Consider the following 16,472-nt stretch of genomic DNA (forward strand, 5'->3'; position numbering starts at 1 on the left):
TTATAGTTTTCAGCATACAAGAGTTAAACCTCTTTGGTTAAGTTTATTCCTAAGTATTTTGTTCTATTTATTTATTTATTTAGAGAGGGAGAGAGAGATTCTTCAGCAGGCTCTATGCTTAGCATGGAGCTCAATGCAGGTCTTGATTTTACAACATTAAGATCATGACCTGAGTGGAAAGCAAGAGTCAGACTTTCACCCGACTGAGCTACCCAGGTGCCCCAGTATTTTATTCTTTTTGATTCAGTTTAAATGGGATTGTATTATTAGTTTCCTTTACTGATTGTTCACTGTTAGTATATAGAAACACATTTTGCTGAATTTATTAATTCTAAAATTTGTGCGCGTGTGTGTATGTGTGTGTGTCTGTGTGTAATCTTCAGGGTTTTCTACATAGAAGCTCATGTTTTTTGTGAACAAAGATAATTTTATTTCTTCCTTTCCATTTTGGGTGCCCATTATTTCTTCATCTTCCCTGATTGTTCTGACTAGGACTTCCAGTAATATATTAAATAAATATTCCACTTAAAGTTTTAAATATTAGATAATATTTTCAAGATGGACATAATTTTCTCTTTTGCCAATAATTTTGTGTGAAGGGAACTATGTTTTAGATCTAATAAATTTTGTACAAATAGCAAAAGACATAGTGAAAAATTGATGCTTTTTTGCTTTTTCTGTTTCTATGTTATATGTGCTTTTTATGCTGTTTTTTATCTGAAATATGTGTTAAGTTTTTAATAAGGTAGAAGTAAAATGATTTAGACTGAAAGGCTTCCATTGATTCAGAGGTAAAGATGTCAAATAATGATTATATTATTTCAGCACTATACTAGGTGTGAAATAAAAACTCTACACTACCATCCGTTCCCTGTTATCTTTCTATCAGAGGATAACCCTAATTTAAGTGATCAGTACAGTGCTTGGCGCACAGCAGGTTTCAAACACATTGCTATTGAATATGTGGATGTTAAATGAATTGGGAATGTCAACTCATTATGACTAAGTTAAATCTGATTTATTATAGAACAGGGCATGTATATAATTTACTAAGTCACTGTAAATATATTTTGATATAAATTCATAAAGCTATATAATGAGCTATATAATGAGCTTTTTATTTTTTTTCCTATTGTTTTAAACAGAAGTATTTTTTTTTATCAGATCTGTTGTCTGAATATTTTGAGAGTCTAATCTTTTGTTTGTTGTCTTTTTAACTTTTATTCATAATAGATTGTTTCCTTATGTGTTATGTAACCTTGTATTGGGAGTGTTTCATTAGTGTAACTTTATCTATGAGACTTTTATATTATGGTTGAAGCCTTCTTCCCATAAAAGGATTTTGTGTGTTTGCTTTCTTGAGGGAATCCAGGTTACTAGCCTGAAAACCCTTTACTGTTAATTTTGTACAAATAGTTTGTACAATGAGAAGTTTCTTTTAAACATTCTGGCAGTATAAAATCATTGAGCCCCATATTGGGCTCTCTGCTCAGCAGGAAGTCTGCTAGAGATTCTCTCACTCTTTCCCCCTCTTCCGTTGCCCCTCCACATACTCTCTCTTGAAATAGTAAATTTTTAAAAAATACATTTTTTCCTGTTTTATCCTGTAGGGTTTTTTTTTTCTTCTTTTCCTTTTTCTAATTTAGAGAGAGATGGGGAAGGGCAGAGGGGGAGAGAGAATCTTAAGCAGGCTCCACACCCAGCACAGAGGCCAACGCGGGACTCCATCTCATAACCCTGAGATCATGACCTGAGCTGAAATTAAGAGTTAGACACTTAATCAACTGAGCCACCCAGGTGCTCCTGTTTTTTTCTAATCTCTTAAATTGGATACTTGGCCTAATGTATGTTCAGCGTTTTACAAAATTTTAAATATTTAAGATAACATTCTTTATCCTTAGAAGAATTTTAAAATATTTGAATTAGGGCATGGATATGTATACACGCATAATAGATAGGTGGACCAGGAAATTTAGTGCATAATGGATTCTGTTTCCTAGAGACAATTCTGTATTATACAGAAGGGGGACAAAAATTTTAGTATGCAGCAAAAAATATAAAATACTGAGTCCATGTTAGAATATTGATTTACAACTCAACCAAAAGTAAAAATTGTCAGATTAACCTCTCATGTTGGAAGCTTTGGTTCATGGCAGAATTTGACTTCTATTCTTCATTGATTCAGGGATTAAAATAGCTTTATGCAGCCTAGCTTAAAGAAAATATGACACACACACACACACACACACACACACACACAAGTATTGCTCAGCCATGGAAAAGAATAAAATCTTGCCATTTGCAACAATATGGATAGAGCTGGAGAGTATTATGCTAAGTGAAATAAGTCAGTCAGAGAAAGATGATTTTACTCATATGTGGAATTTAGGAAACAAGACAAAGGAACAAAGAGGGGGAAAAGAGAGGGAGGCAAACCGAGGAACAGACCCTTCAGAATGAGAGAGAAACAGTGGTGGTTAGCAGGGTGGAGGTGGGTGAAGGGATGGGTGAAGGAGATGATGGGGATTAAGAAGGGCATTTGTGACAAGCAAATGGTGTTGCTCAGCAAAGGGCTGAATCACTCTGTTGTACACCTGAAACTTATATTACACTGTATGGTAACTAATGAGAATTTAAATTAAAAAAAAAAAATCTTACATGAGGTGCTTCATTTGTTAGTCTGCGGTAATTATTTAAAACATTTATTTTCAGTTAAATTTAAAGTGACTAATAGGAAAAATAATTACGTGTGGCCAAAAGTCAAAAACTACCAGTTATAAAATAAGTCCTGGGGATATAATGTACAGCAGGGACTATAGAGTTAATAATACTCTATTCTGTGTTTGAAAGTTGGTGAGAGAGTAGGACTTAAAAGTTCTCATCACAAGAGAAAAATAACTTGTAACTATGCATGGTGATGGATGTTAACAAGACTTATTGTGATCATTCACAGTATATACAAATAATGATCTTGTACACCTGAAACTATTACAATGTTACATGTCAGTTATATCTGTTGAGACATTTATTGAAAAACAGAAGTGCATATTGGACTGAGAAGTTGTTTGACATTAACTTCTATAGCAAAACTTTTGTCAGTTTTTTACTTATTATGGTACAATAATATTAAGCAGTAAGCTATGTCAAGATATTATTTCAAACAACCCTTTAGAAAGTAAGTTTAGTTTGGAGCATCTGCTTGGCTTAGTCAACTTCAACTAGGCAGCTATCTCTTGGTTTCGGCTTAGGTCAAGATCTTAGGGTCTAGAGGGTATCACGCTTAGTGAAATAAGTCAATCGGAGAAAGACAACTATCATATGATCTCCCTGATATGAGTAAGTGGAGACGCAACATGGGGGGTTAAGGGAGTAGGAGAAGAATAAATGAAACAAGATGGGATTGGGAGGGAGACAAACCATAAGTGACTCTTAATCTCACAAAACAAACTGAGGGTTGCTGCGGGGAGGAGGGTTGGGAAAAGGGGGGTGGGGTTATGGACATTGGGGAGGGTATGTGCTATGGAGAGTGCTGTGAAGTTTGTAAACCTGTACTCCTGGGGATAAAAATATATTATATGTTTATAAAAATTTTTTAAAAAATATTAAAAAGAAAAAAGATCTTAGGGTCATGGAATCAAGCTCAGGATTGGGCTCAGTAGGGAATCTGCTTGAAGATTCTCTCTCTTCTTTTCCTTCTACCCCTCCCCTGTTCATGCACATGCTCCCTCTTTCTCAAATAACTAAGTCTTTTTAAAAAAAAAAAAAAAGCTAAATTTAGTTTGAATACTGAGTTGTTATTTTAAGAATGTATTGTAATCGTTTTAAATCTTCCCCTTTAAGTAGACTTGTTTCATTCAATATTTATCTTTAAATGGTTTTATATTCAACATATAGGAAGACATTTTTATTCAAAATGTGGGAATCATGGGGCACTTGGGTGGCTCAGTTGGCTGAGCATCTGACTTATGATCACAGCTCAGCTCTTGATCTCAGGATCGGGAGTTCAAGCGCTATATTGAACTCCACTGTGGTGGTGGAGCTTACTTTAAAAAAATGTGGTAGTTTTGCATTTAGATTATCATCTGATCAACTGAATAGCTGTTGGAAGACAAAAATAATATATCAAAATAGATTAGAGAAGTGGAGCTTATTTTTTAGCCTTTGCATACATCAATAAAATACTTTGTAATGCTTTTCCTATTTCCAAATAATCATATTCACATATTCACCATCACAATTATTGATTTACTTGATTTTGCTTTTTAAATCTAAAGAGTTATATAAATTAACCTACCAATCTGAGGTCACCTTACATTTTTTAAGGTTTTATGTAAATTCCAGCTAACATACAGTGCAATATTCATTTCAGGCGTACAGTATTTGTCTTCCTATGACTTACTTTTTTTTAGCATGATACTATGTAGCTCCACCCAGGTTGTTACAAATGACAAGATTTCATTCTTTTCTATGGCTGAGTAATGTTCCATTGTATATATATATGCCACATCTTCTTTATCCATTCATCAGTCAATTGACACTTGGACTTTTTCCATAATTTGGCTGATAATGCTGCTATAAACATTGGGGTGCTTGTACCCCTTTGAATTAACATTTTTGTGTTGTTTGGGTAAGTACCTTATAATGCAATTGTGGGATGATAGGGTAGTTTTGTGGGGTTTTTAAAGACTTATTTATTTGAGGGCTGACCGGGTGGCTCAGTGGGTTAAGCCTCTGCCTTTAGCCCAGGTCATGATCTCAGGGCCCTGGGATCGGGCTCTCTGCTCAGCGGGGAGCCTGCTTCTCCCTCTCTCTCTGCCTGCCTCTCTACCTACTTGTGATCTCTCTCCCTGTCAAATAAATAAATAAATAATCTTAAAAAAAAAGATTTATTTATTTGAGAGAGAGAGTGGGGGGAGGGACAAAGGGAGAGAAAGGGAATCTAGAGTAGACTCCATGCAAAGCTCAGAGCCTAACACGGGGCTCAGTACCACAATGCTGAGATCATGACCTGAGCCAAAATCAAGAGTTGCACACTTCACCGAGCCACTCAGTTACCCCAAATTTTATAATTTCTTTATGTGCTTTAGATATGAACCCTTTATCAGATATGCCATTTGCAAATATTTTCTCCCATTCTGTAGATTGCCTTTTAGTTTTGTCGATTGTTCCTTTGCTGTGCAGAAGCTTTTTATTTTGATCAAGTCTCAGTAGTTTATTTTCACTTTGGTTTCCTTTGCCTTGGGAGATATATCTAGAAAGAAATTGCTGTGAAGCCACCTTACATTTCTTTTTTTTTTTTTTTCTGTCTTTAAGTTTTTTTTTTTTTTTTTTTTTGCCACCTTACATTTCTTGTGCTTATTTATATCAATTTATATATCTGGGAAATTTTTTGAAATCACAGTTTTGAATTTTTTATTTCTAATATCTGCATTCAAAAACATTAATAAAAATTTTAAAACATTTACTATTTAAAGTATTGTTTTTCTTGCTGAGTCAGGCCAAATATATTAATTATTTTGGCTATAAAGAATTCACTATACATGAATCTGGTTTTAAAAAGCACACTCTTTACAGTTGTTTGTATTAAGAAGAAGAGAAGTATTTGTTTATATGAACCTTGGGTGATTTATACTTTAAACTATGAGTGATTCTTTTTATGTTGACATGTTGATAGGAAGTACCATATTTTTCAGTGAATTTAACTCTAGCTTCCTGAATATCAATCTGGATGGTTGTAGAGGGGGAAATAGGAGTAAGACGCGTAAGTACGAAGCTTAAAAACAGTTCATCGTTTTTCCCACCCTTGCATTGAAATAGTGAGACCAAAGGTAGTGGAAACCACAGCAGGCCACTTGTTACTGTTGACTTAAGTACAAACCGTGGTGGAAGTGTTTAGCCCTTTGGGAAGTTTTGTGATTGAACAAGAATGCTGGAGTTATTTTGATAAGGGAGAGTAGCAGTGTGGCCAAAACTATGATCATCCCTGAGCTCTGAAGCAGGCCAAGGATGAAGGGCTGCAGTGTTTGCTCTTCCAGATGAACAAAGATAAATTCAGCTAGAAAAATAAACTCAGTTCTTTTGGTCAATTTGCGACAAAATGGTGAAAGAATTGAACTGTATATTTTAGAACTTGGCATAAAGAGGTGTGGGAAAATAGTTCAGCATCTCCAATTCTGGCTCAATTTTTGCTATAGATTTGGAAATCGAGCAGAAAATTAATGCACAAACATATTTAACAACACCACACCAAATGTTGTAAATCCAAAAGGAAAATTGGAACTGTGTGAGGAAGGAAAGCAAAAGTCTTTTTTAGGAGTGCTTACTTATTAAATTTGAAGCCACAGTTTTCTTAACATTCCTACTGAACATACCTAATAATACTTTTTTAAAAAACTAGGTCATATTGACTTGAGGTGCCGTTTTCTCTGCAGTTCCCATTCTTGGGAGTATGATGTTCTTCTAAGTCTTGAAGGGTAATTTAATTTATGAATGCTTTTGCTCTAAGAACCTACCCATAAAGAAAGGCATCTTGACTACATTATGTGTCTTTTATTGAATTTGACTTCGTAAAATACATCCTTTTCTGGGATTAGTTTGTGCTTTTCATTAGGTGTTGTGTTACTTCAGGCAGCAACCAAAACCCTGAATTTTTGTATACCTTCTCAAATTGTAAGAATTTCAATGATAGCAGAGTTAGGACTACTTACTTTGGAAAAGAATTTATGTGAGAACATAAATTCTCAGTGAGCTGAGACAGAGTGAGCTGTCTGCTTTGCTTGATGATGTGGAACAAGGAGTGACTACACTATCTTCAGATTTAAGTCTATAATTTTCTGTCACAGTACATCACAGGACACTTTTGTTTTGCTATGCCTGGGCCTGAGTATTCCAATAATAAGTACTTGTCTGTTCTTTTGTGAAAATCATCCCCGTTTGGTCTCCTTCTGGGGATTCAAGGAAATTAAAATCTCCTTCTGATTGACAGGTATTACAGAACATTGATTCAGGTAAACACTTCATGTAGACACTAAATAGACCTGAGTAGATGGTATGTTTGTGGTAGTGAGAGCACAAATTGTGGTTTGGTTTTGTATGAGATTTTGCTCATTGTCCCTGCTCTGAGTTGCCAGATTAGTGGCTTCTGCTCTGAGAAACTCTGCATAGAAAACAGATACTCACCACATTATGTTATCTTCTTATCAAATTTTAAGAAATTTCTTGTTCTGCCTGTTGACTACTGGTCATGACTCCTTAGCATAGGAAGTGAACATCTTGTTTGAGACATTAAAAGCAAAAACAAACTATTATAAGTGGAGGTCATATGGCAAAGGAAAATGTGTTGAATTTAGAAAGATAACAAAATGAGAAAGGCAAGAGAGTGTTAATACCAAATTCTGTAAGACTTTTGAGTATACAATTTCTAAGTTGTAGTTCAGTTTGATGGTGATAATTATACCTACTAGTTACAAATTTCTTATTATGTGTAAATCACTTCACATTTATGTTCTTATTTCTTCTTACCAACTCTAAGAGATAAATATCAAAATAACCATTTTGCAGAGGAGGAAACAAACTTCAAGAGATTAAATCCCACGGTTAGGGTCTAAAGAAGTCCTTAACCCTAATATATCATGCTGCCTACCAGACTGAGTTTAAGTACATATAACTAAAGTTTAAAAGTACATACACATCTTTTAAAAAAATAAGCATGCTATAGTGTATTCGATCAAATCTCAGAGAATGTGTGTTTTTCAAGGTTTTAAATGGACAGCAAAGTTGGAATTTTAAAAACCCAAATACTTGGTAGTTAATCCTATATAGAATATAGGAGTGACTGATCACTGTCCCTGGCACCATGTCTTCCTGCTTCTGAGGCTGAAGCTATTCAATTCCATACCAGGATTTATTTTTCTCCAGCCCACTTAACAGCTGCTGAAAAGATTTAACTAAAACTATGATGACCAAATGAACCTTTTACAGAAAGTCTGTTAGTACCAAATGCGGGAACTTACATATTTATAATTCATTATGTATTTGTTGAATAAACTCATGCTCTTTACCTCTAACTGTTTAGCCATATGAATCATTTTTAAGAATCTGTTGTTGGGACATGTGCCTGGCTTAGTAGTAGGGCAGGTGACTCTTAATCTTGGGTTGTAAGTTTGAACCCCATGTTGGATATAGAGATTACTTAAATTCTTTTAAAAATCTGTCAAATCCAACTTTTTAATGTCTTCTTATATTAAAATATGCGAGGCATGATAAATGTTCTGTTTCTTAAGCCATGCTAATTATGCTAATCAATTTGCTATGGATATTGTAGATTCACATAAGTACTTCATAGCAGAGGTAGACAAACCTCTGGTTTCTATAAATGACTAGATTTTAAATATTTTAGGTTTTGTGGACCATAGCATCTCTATAGGAACTACCTAACTGCTACGTGGCAGCCATAGGCAATAGGTAAATGAATGAGTATGGCTGTGATCTAGTAAAACTTTATTTCCAAAAATAGACAAGATTTGGCCCCTGGCTATAGCTTAGCTTGCAGACCCTGTTCTCTAAGGAAATACCCATTGGTACAACCCAAACTTGTTCTAGATCTTAGTACTCTTGAGAAGACTGGAACGACATGCCTGGACATTTCAACTATAAAAAAACATGCGATTAGTACATATATTATTAACATGTATCAGCATAAGCATTTAAATGTTTATTGTTAGCAAATATATGTTATGGAATACTTATCAGTGGTAATTTCAAATTTTATATAATTTTTAAGGTTATTTTTATTTGTTACACAGTCGTTTTTTTCTCATCCCAGGGAGATTCTATACAAGCAGGTGATGATTCACCATTTTCAGATTCTGTGACTTTGGAACAAACTACAAGTAACATTGGTGGAGCCAGTGGACGGATTAGTCTGTGGATGCAGTGGGTGCTCCCCAAAATTACTATAAAACTCTTTGCTCCAGATCCTGAGAATAAAGGCACAGGTACAGGGTTACTTCTCTTCTCTACTGGAAAGATAAAATATTAAACACTATTTTTAGAAGAAATAGTAGACTTTAGTTTTATTTATAACTGTCACATAAACATCATTAGATCTAACTTAGGTGATTTCTATTAGCAGTACTAATATATTGAATATAATACCTGAATTTTTATTACTTTTCCTTAGTGTTGTAGGATCTTATGTGGTTAATGAACAGAAAGTCTCACTTCCTCTGTAGATATCAAGAATATATATATGAATTTAATCTAAAATAGAAGGTTTTAATATTGATTGTGAGGCCTATGCTGATTTTAATGTTTGCCTCTTGTTGCAGAGCTTTGCATGGTCAGTGAACTAGAAGACCTCAGTGCTTCCATAGATGTTCAGGATGTATATACCAAAGTGAAATGTAAAATAGAGAGTTTCAATATTGATCACTATAGAAGCAGGTAAATAATGTGTAATGAATGCGGGAAAAGCTATACTTTATTTGGACACAGTCTATATAAGAATTTTTATATTTTAATTTGGGTCTTTTTAAAAAATACTGTACTTATTTCCAAAGAGGGTTCTTCACAGATAAATTGATCGGTTTTCCTTGGAATTCATTCATATGTGGAATATAACAAAATTTTGTTTCATAAGATGGCAAGTCTGTTAATGAAGACCCATATTGCCATATTAAATGAAATAAGCTGCTTTTTCTGTCATCTCACACAATTTTTTATTTTGTATATTTGCAAATTTGCTGGAGACATGATTGATAGCTTTGGTTTTTGCTGTGTACTCTCCATCCCCTCTCCATACTAGAATAATCACAGATTGAAATGGAGTAGTGACATCTCATGGCCCTTTGTACTTCAGAGACTTTTCTTGTCTCACACATGATTAATATACATGTGGTGGATCTTCCTAGAACCAAATTTTTCTTTCCCTAGTAAATTTTTATCAAAAGTATGATGTAAACAATTATAATTTATACTTAAATTATATATATTTAATATATACATATTTGTTATAATAATAAATAATGGTAGTAAAAAAGTAAAGTTTTAGATATCTTCACAAAGATGCATAGCAATTTTGTCATTAATTTTTCCCAAATGAAGTTAAAAAAATGCTTTTTGTATTTTTTGTTTGCTTTTTTGTTTTGTTTTGTTTTTTTGCTTTAGAATACAACTCTGGAATTTGTATTTTTTAAATTGAAATATAATTTACATACCATAAAATTCACACATTTAAAAAAAAATTTTACACAGCATCATATTTTCAATTTCATATTGGTGTAGAAACAGCCTTAAAGTCTATTTTTTTTTTGGAATTTATAATATTCTTTCAGCAGTTATTTATTGAATCCCTGCAGAAGCATATATGTTTCTATACCTTTACTATTACATCATAGAACCTAAAAATAGAATGTTTTTTATTGAATATGTTTCTAATTCTACATTAAAAACATTTGAATTTTGATTATTTATCATATTGCTTATCACTTATATTGTATTGCTTATGTCAGTGACCATCACATCTGTCCAGCTAAAACGTTGTGTCATAATTGTGAAGTTCAAAATATTTTGCTGGCTATATATTAAACTCTGTTTTATTAGTAGTATGTTACAAAGCAAATGATAATTGTTTTTATTCTTTAGCCATGAATCATGAATTGCTCTTTGATAATGGAATGTTCAGTTCCTTAGGTCCTCATGAGTAGCATGTCTTTATATGAAAGTGATTTCTGCAGATGATACATGATTATTATGTTATAGCTGAGATCATTTCCTGATGATGTGAATATTATAATGTATCTTCTATTATCATCAGTGACTTTACTGTTAAATTCATCTAAGTTTTAGATAATTATTCATTCACTTAGTCAAAATATTTATTGGGTGTGTATTATGCACACTGTGCTAATAATAAGCACTGGGGATACAGTGTTTGACAAAAATTGACGTCAGTCTTGCCCTTATGGGCCTGATAGTTTTATGGATGAGATAGAAATAAATAATCAATCAGTAAGTATACAGTTTTACCATTAAGACAAATGCTTCCATGCAAAACGACGAGCATGTGGTGCTAATATAAGTTGTTCTTGATTGCATTGTCAGATCCGTGTTTTAGTTCAGTGTAGTGCTGTTTATATAATAACTATTTGAAATAGTTATGTATGCTCAATTTTTTAACTCAGAAAAATTGAAGAGAACAGATAAGGTGAACTTATGTTTTCCAGGCCAGGGGAAGGTTGGCAGTCAGGACATTTTGAAGGAGTATTTCTACAGTGCAAAGAAAAACCTGTGGTGAGACTCATTTAGTAATTATGATTTTTTAAAAATATATTGTAAACTGTTTATCTTTGTTCTTTCATGCAATAGGACTAATAGTTATAAGAATTAGAGCTCAAAGTAAATTCTTTTTGACCTGTTCTTCCAAAAGTACATTATAAAATAAAATTGTTCCTTTAAGCTGTTTGTGTTTTGTAACCATTTTCCTGTTATAGGTATTAAGAAAATTTTTCAAACAGCAAAGGTAGGATTGCTTTTATTAAAATACTTTATCATTAATGTATTATTATGTTGACTTTTTAGAAGTTCCTCCTATTCATAAATGAGTTCTTGTTGGATTGTCCTTTATGATAAACTAAAAGTAGTACTTTTATACTAAAAGCAATTATTTTTCATTTACTTCCATTAACAATGCTTTTGCAGAAGATGGTCTAGACAGAGGCCATACCTAGCAGTGGCTCAAACCTGAACCTATGCAAACTTGAGCAAAATTTAAAATATCTAGATTTTTTTGCTTATGGCTTTTATTGCTTTTTGTCTTTTCACCTTCTTTGCTCCTGTCCATCACCTCAAGCCTTGGGGAAGAGTGTTGGTCTCTGGGGCAATGTGGAGGTGTCTTCCTTTCCTGTACCGACAAGCTGAACAGACGCACCTTGTTGGTTCGACCCATCAGCAAGCAGGACCCTTTCAGTAATTGCTCTGGCTTCTTTCCTTCTGTAAGAAATCATTTTAAAATTATGCTACAGACTCCCACTAACAGGAATCCAGAGGAGGAATTCAACTATCCATAGAGTCAACTCTTGATTTTCATCTTCCTCTGTATGATCCACTTTGTCAGTGAACTCTACTGCACTTTTAAATCATACACTGGTTTTCCACTACGATCTTATTTGTTTCTGGGTTACTTGCATATCCTGTTTTTCACTCTGGTTTTGTGATTACAACCCAATTTTACCATAAGCATAAGAAAATCAGAGTGTAGGACATTAAGTAACAATGTTTTTTAAATTGTGCATGTTTTTAATGATCAAGAGTTGACCAAACTTTGATTCTTATTTAGCTTGCTTTTTTCCCCCTATCAATTATGCCATTTCCTTCTTGCAACTAATTCAAAGTACCTTACTTGGTGACCTCTTGAAACTGGACAAGGCTGTATGCTCATCATTGACTGGCTGGAAGATGAATACTAGACTGCACACCAGTGGCTTTTAGATGTTTAAAACCCTGTTTTTTCTAGTGGTACAATATATCTGGATATGTTATTAAGCTAATTCTTTTAAGCGACATTCTTTAAGTCCATACAAATGTATGTAATTTTAAAATATTAAGACCAGATTATCACAGTGGTAATAGCAGTTCTCTTAAGAATTTATTAAATTCCTGCAAACATTATTAGATATTTTCTTAGCATATGAGAACTATTTCCTCTTTTTTTTTTTTTTGGTAAAGGAATTTAAGACCTATATCTTTTTAAAAAATGATAAAAATTATCCAAATATTTTAACTAATTGTGTTCCTAGATTTAATGTTTAATATTGTATTTGCATAGCAAATGCTAGTTTGTGATTTGATTTTTTTATGTTTTTAGGGATTTTTGGTCTGGAGAAAGATGTCTGTAAATGTGGCTTTTCTATCAGCAAAAGTTCTGTTCAGATTTATTTTGATCTCTTTGATTGTTATTAGTGTCTATGAGAAACATTCTTAATTTTTTTCACATTTTGAATAACTTTAATGTACATTTATGAAAAACCCCACTAATTAGTGCCCTTTAAAATTTTTCTTTATCAATTTTCTAAGGTTTTTAAAATTTTACTAATATTTCTTTAATTATTTTCTAACCTTTCATCTTAAAGAGTATAACATACTATTCCTGTATAAAAGGTAATATTTACATTATCTCCACTCCAGCTAGTATTCATTGATTCTTTTTTTTTTTTTTCCTCTTACATTAAGGGAATTGAGAATGCAGTAGTTCAACAAATTTCCTCTCATGGGAGTTTACCTTTCAAGAGTACCTACATTCAATATGTTTAAAATATATTTTTTAAATCAAAGCATTCATACAGCGAAACACCTTTTATGTATTTTCCAGGATTCATGTGTTGCTGTTGTGAGGATTATTTGAGCTAGGTTATGTAGATTAGTGGTTGATGGCAGCTTCCTATAGCCTGCGCCCCCTAGAGTCCAGTTTAGAGACCCAAAGACCATGTTGCTGTGTGGCCATACCCCAGCCACCCTTCTCCATCCCGTGTTTCCTGCTGTTCAGCAAGATGGTGATAAGACTGGTGGCACTTTTTCCTGTTTTGCCGTATTTCCTTTTGAATGTAGAAAGCAAAAGAAAAGAGAAGTCAGAGCGGCAACAAGGAGATTGGGAACGATTAAAGAAATGTTCTGAGGGCAGGACAGTTATATGAAATATGATTATTTTGTACATCCATTCAATGCCTACTTCCCAAGTTCTTTTTTTTTTCCCCAAATATTTTATTTATTTATTTGACAGACAGAGATCAGAGAAACAGGCAGAGAGAGGGGAGGAAGCAGGCTCCCTGCTGAACAGAGAGCCAGATGCAGGGCTCCATTCCAGGACCCTGGGATCATGACCCCAGCCAAAGTCAGAGGCTTTAACCCACTGAGCCAGTCAGGTGCCCCATCCCAAGTTATTTTTAATAGTCAGAAAATTAGGTTAAAAAATAACATATATGAAGGTAAATTTAATCTCACCATTCTTCATTGTAAAGTTCAGACTAAAAGCAAAATTAACAGTAACAGCTGCATTGTATTCTATTTTCCCTCTTGCTTTGTTACTGGATGACAGGCAGCCGCATGAGAGGAAGGAAATGGAAGCCAAAGAGCTTCAAGAGTACTGGCATAGCATAGGCCTGGACGCATTGCTGCTTTGCCGCTCTCACTCTTTTCCTGTTTGTTCTTCTTTCTCAGTTTACTTCCTCTCTTAACATCACACATTGGACCCTAATAACCTAAAAACTTTGTTTTTAGGCCCAGGGAAGAGAGGTTGGAAATGTGGAGTATAACAGCTTAACTGTAATTTTATGCTGAGTAATTTACAAAATGGGATTTTATGTATATTTCATAGTTCAGGAAAACTTTCAAGAGCTGTCCTTTTCATACGAATACAAAGTATGCATTTTACTTCACTCTTAAAAATATGCTCTTTTACTATAATTTGTTTAGTGTGTGTAATTTGAATGTAAGTTAATTGGACAAGTTTGGTCAGAAATATTAATGTTATGATGATAAAATTTTTTCTCAAATGTTGTATGCATATTAATATAGCATTAAACCCAAGGAATATGAGTTTGAGTTGTAAGAGAGCTGGTACTTAAGTTTTATAAACAGTATGATAGCCAGTGAAAATAAGCAGATTCTAAAAGACAGATGTTTTATTTTTTGTGTTATGTTACTATTTCCAGTAAACATGCATTAAGTGGTTGTTTTACTTATCAAAGCATAGTTTCAGTGAGGTTCTTTTTATGGGCTTGGTCATCATATAAATTAGCCAGATTATCTAAGGAAAAACTGTTAGGTCAAGGGAAGTCAATCATCTTTTTTATTCAGGTTGTTGATTACAAGTGGAAATATGTAACATGGTTATTTCAGTTTCATCTGCATAAACAACCTCTCTCTGACCCATGTTACAACACCAAATTGGTACTGTCAGTGAAGAATAATCAAGAACAAAAAGGTAAAATCCAGAGATGACTTGTTCCAAATTCTGAAAGTTACAGAAAATGTAGAAATCATAGACACAGACACAACAAAGTTTAATTGCCTCTCCAGATCTAGAACTAGAACTCAGGATTCCTCATTTTCAGTTGAGTCATTCTAATTTTTAGATGGTTTTGCCCATCTGTGGAATTGATTAGTAATGTGCCCATCAATGGATGTAGACGTAATAGAGGTTATAATACCAACTAAGATCATTTTCTGCTTTCAAAAAGTTTTTTTTTTTCTTTTTAATGAAGTGTGTATTATGATTTCCTTTTTCTGGAACAGACAACAGCAAAACTTCTAGATGGCTCTCATCAGCAGCATGGATTTCTCTCTTTGACATACACAAAAGCTGTAACAAAAAATGTCCGCCACAAGTTGACATCAAGAAATGAGCGAAGAAGTTTTCATAAGTTATCTGAAGGTTTAACGGATGGTTCCCCCCATTTTCTTCATGAAATTCTTCTTTCAGCACAAGCTTTTGATATTGTCCTTTGCTTTCCTTTGCTTAATGCCATTGCAAGTATATTTCAAGCAAAACTACCAAGGACCCAAAAAGAGAAAAGAAAATCTCCCGGTCAGCCCATGAGGAGCCATACATTGACTTCACGCAGTTTACCTTTGATTTATATCAACACAAGCGTAATCAGAATTTTTGTTCCAAAAATAGAAGAAATGCAGCCAAGTATTGAAGGTATTGTCTTTCAGTTTTTTTTTGGTCTTATTTTACAAAACCTCCATGTAGGGGGTTAAGTTTCCATTTTTTAATATGATTGGGGGTTGTATTTTGCACTTCAGTGTGTTTTAGAAAAAGTAATTATGTTATAATCATTCTCAACTAAATCTTTAGGCGTTATTTCAGAATAATGGGTATGTTTCTGACTCAATTAGTTACTAGAATAAGAAGTGGATTTTTTTTTTCATCAGGGCTTTTGGTAGCAAAGCTTATGCTTATTGTCGTTTTATTAAACTCAAATGTTAGGTTCTGTATACCTAAGGTAACTAGAAATTAGTTAAAAAAAAAAAATGGCCAACTCTCCAAGGCTCCTGTGGCTTCTTCGAGGCATCTAGGTGCAGATTATTATAGGTTTTAAAATGAAGTGAATTTATAATCCTACTGCCTCCACCCATGAGAGTAACTTTTAAATTTTTAGTTTCCCCCATGCTATGAAACAGTGAAGAACTTTAAGGACTTTTTAGTGAAATTAGAGAGTAGTGGTTCACAAAGTATGAACTTTGGAGTTATAGAGACCTGAGTTCAAATCCAATCTTTGCTAATTATGAAGTATAAAATCTTGAGCAGGTTAATCTGAGTTACTATGTACAAAATGGTAATAGTGGTATTTAACTTGATAGGTCTTCCGATAGCTTACTTTCCAATGATGACTACATGGAGACTATGTTAATAGTACCACTTGTTTAGTAAGCTCTCAGTAAATGAGAGGTGAATCAGGAGGAGGTGTGCC

The 16,472-nt window shown here is 33.6% G+C and overlaps 1 protein-coding gene across 10 annotated transcripts in view; it reads left to right on the top strand.

The window, feature by feature from the left end:
• VPS13B (vacuolar protein sorting 13 homolog B) overlaps positions 1–16,472 on the top strand; it is a 769,746-nt gene that overhangs the window by 416,078 nt on the left and 337,196 nt on the right. For 8 of the 10 annotated variants that reach the window (XM_032316092.1, XM_032316089.1, XM_032316090.1 and 5 more), the window contains 4 exons: positions 8,825–8,996; positions 9,330–9,444; positions 11,226–11,292; positions 15,292–15,700. The exons of 1 other annotated variant lie outside the window; for it this stretch is intronic. In XM_032316092.1, coding sequence (XP_032171983.1) covers positions 8,825–8,996; positions 9,330–9,444; positions 11,226–11,292; positions 15,292–15,700 — 763 coding nt within the window. Of the gene's footprint in view, positions 1–8,824; positions 8,997–9,329; positions 9,445–11,225; positions 11,293–15,291; positions 15,701–16,472 lie in introns of those variants that run through there. One more of the 10 variants, XM_032316093.1, reaches the window with a different exon arrangement.

This window comes from Mustela erminea, chromosome 16 (assembly GCF_009829155.1).
Source record: "Mustela erminea isolate mMusErm1 chromosome 16, mMusErm1.Pri, whole genome shotgun sequence".
Taxonomy (NCBI): Eukaryota; Metazoa; Chordata; class Mammalia; order Carnivora; family Mustelidae; genus Mustela; species Mustela erminea.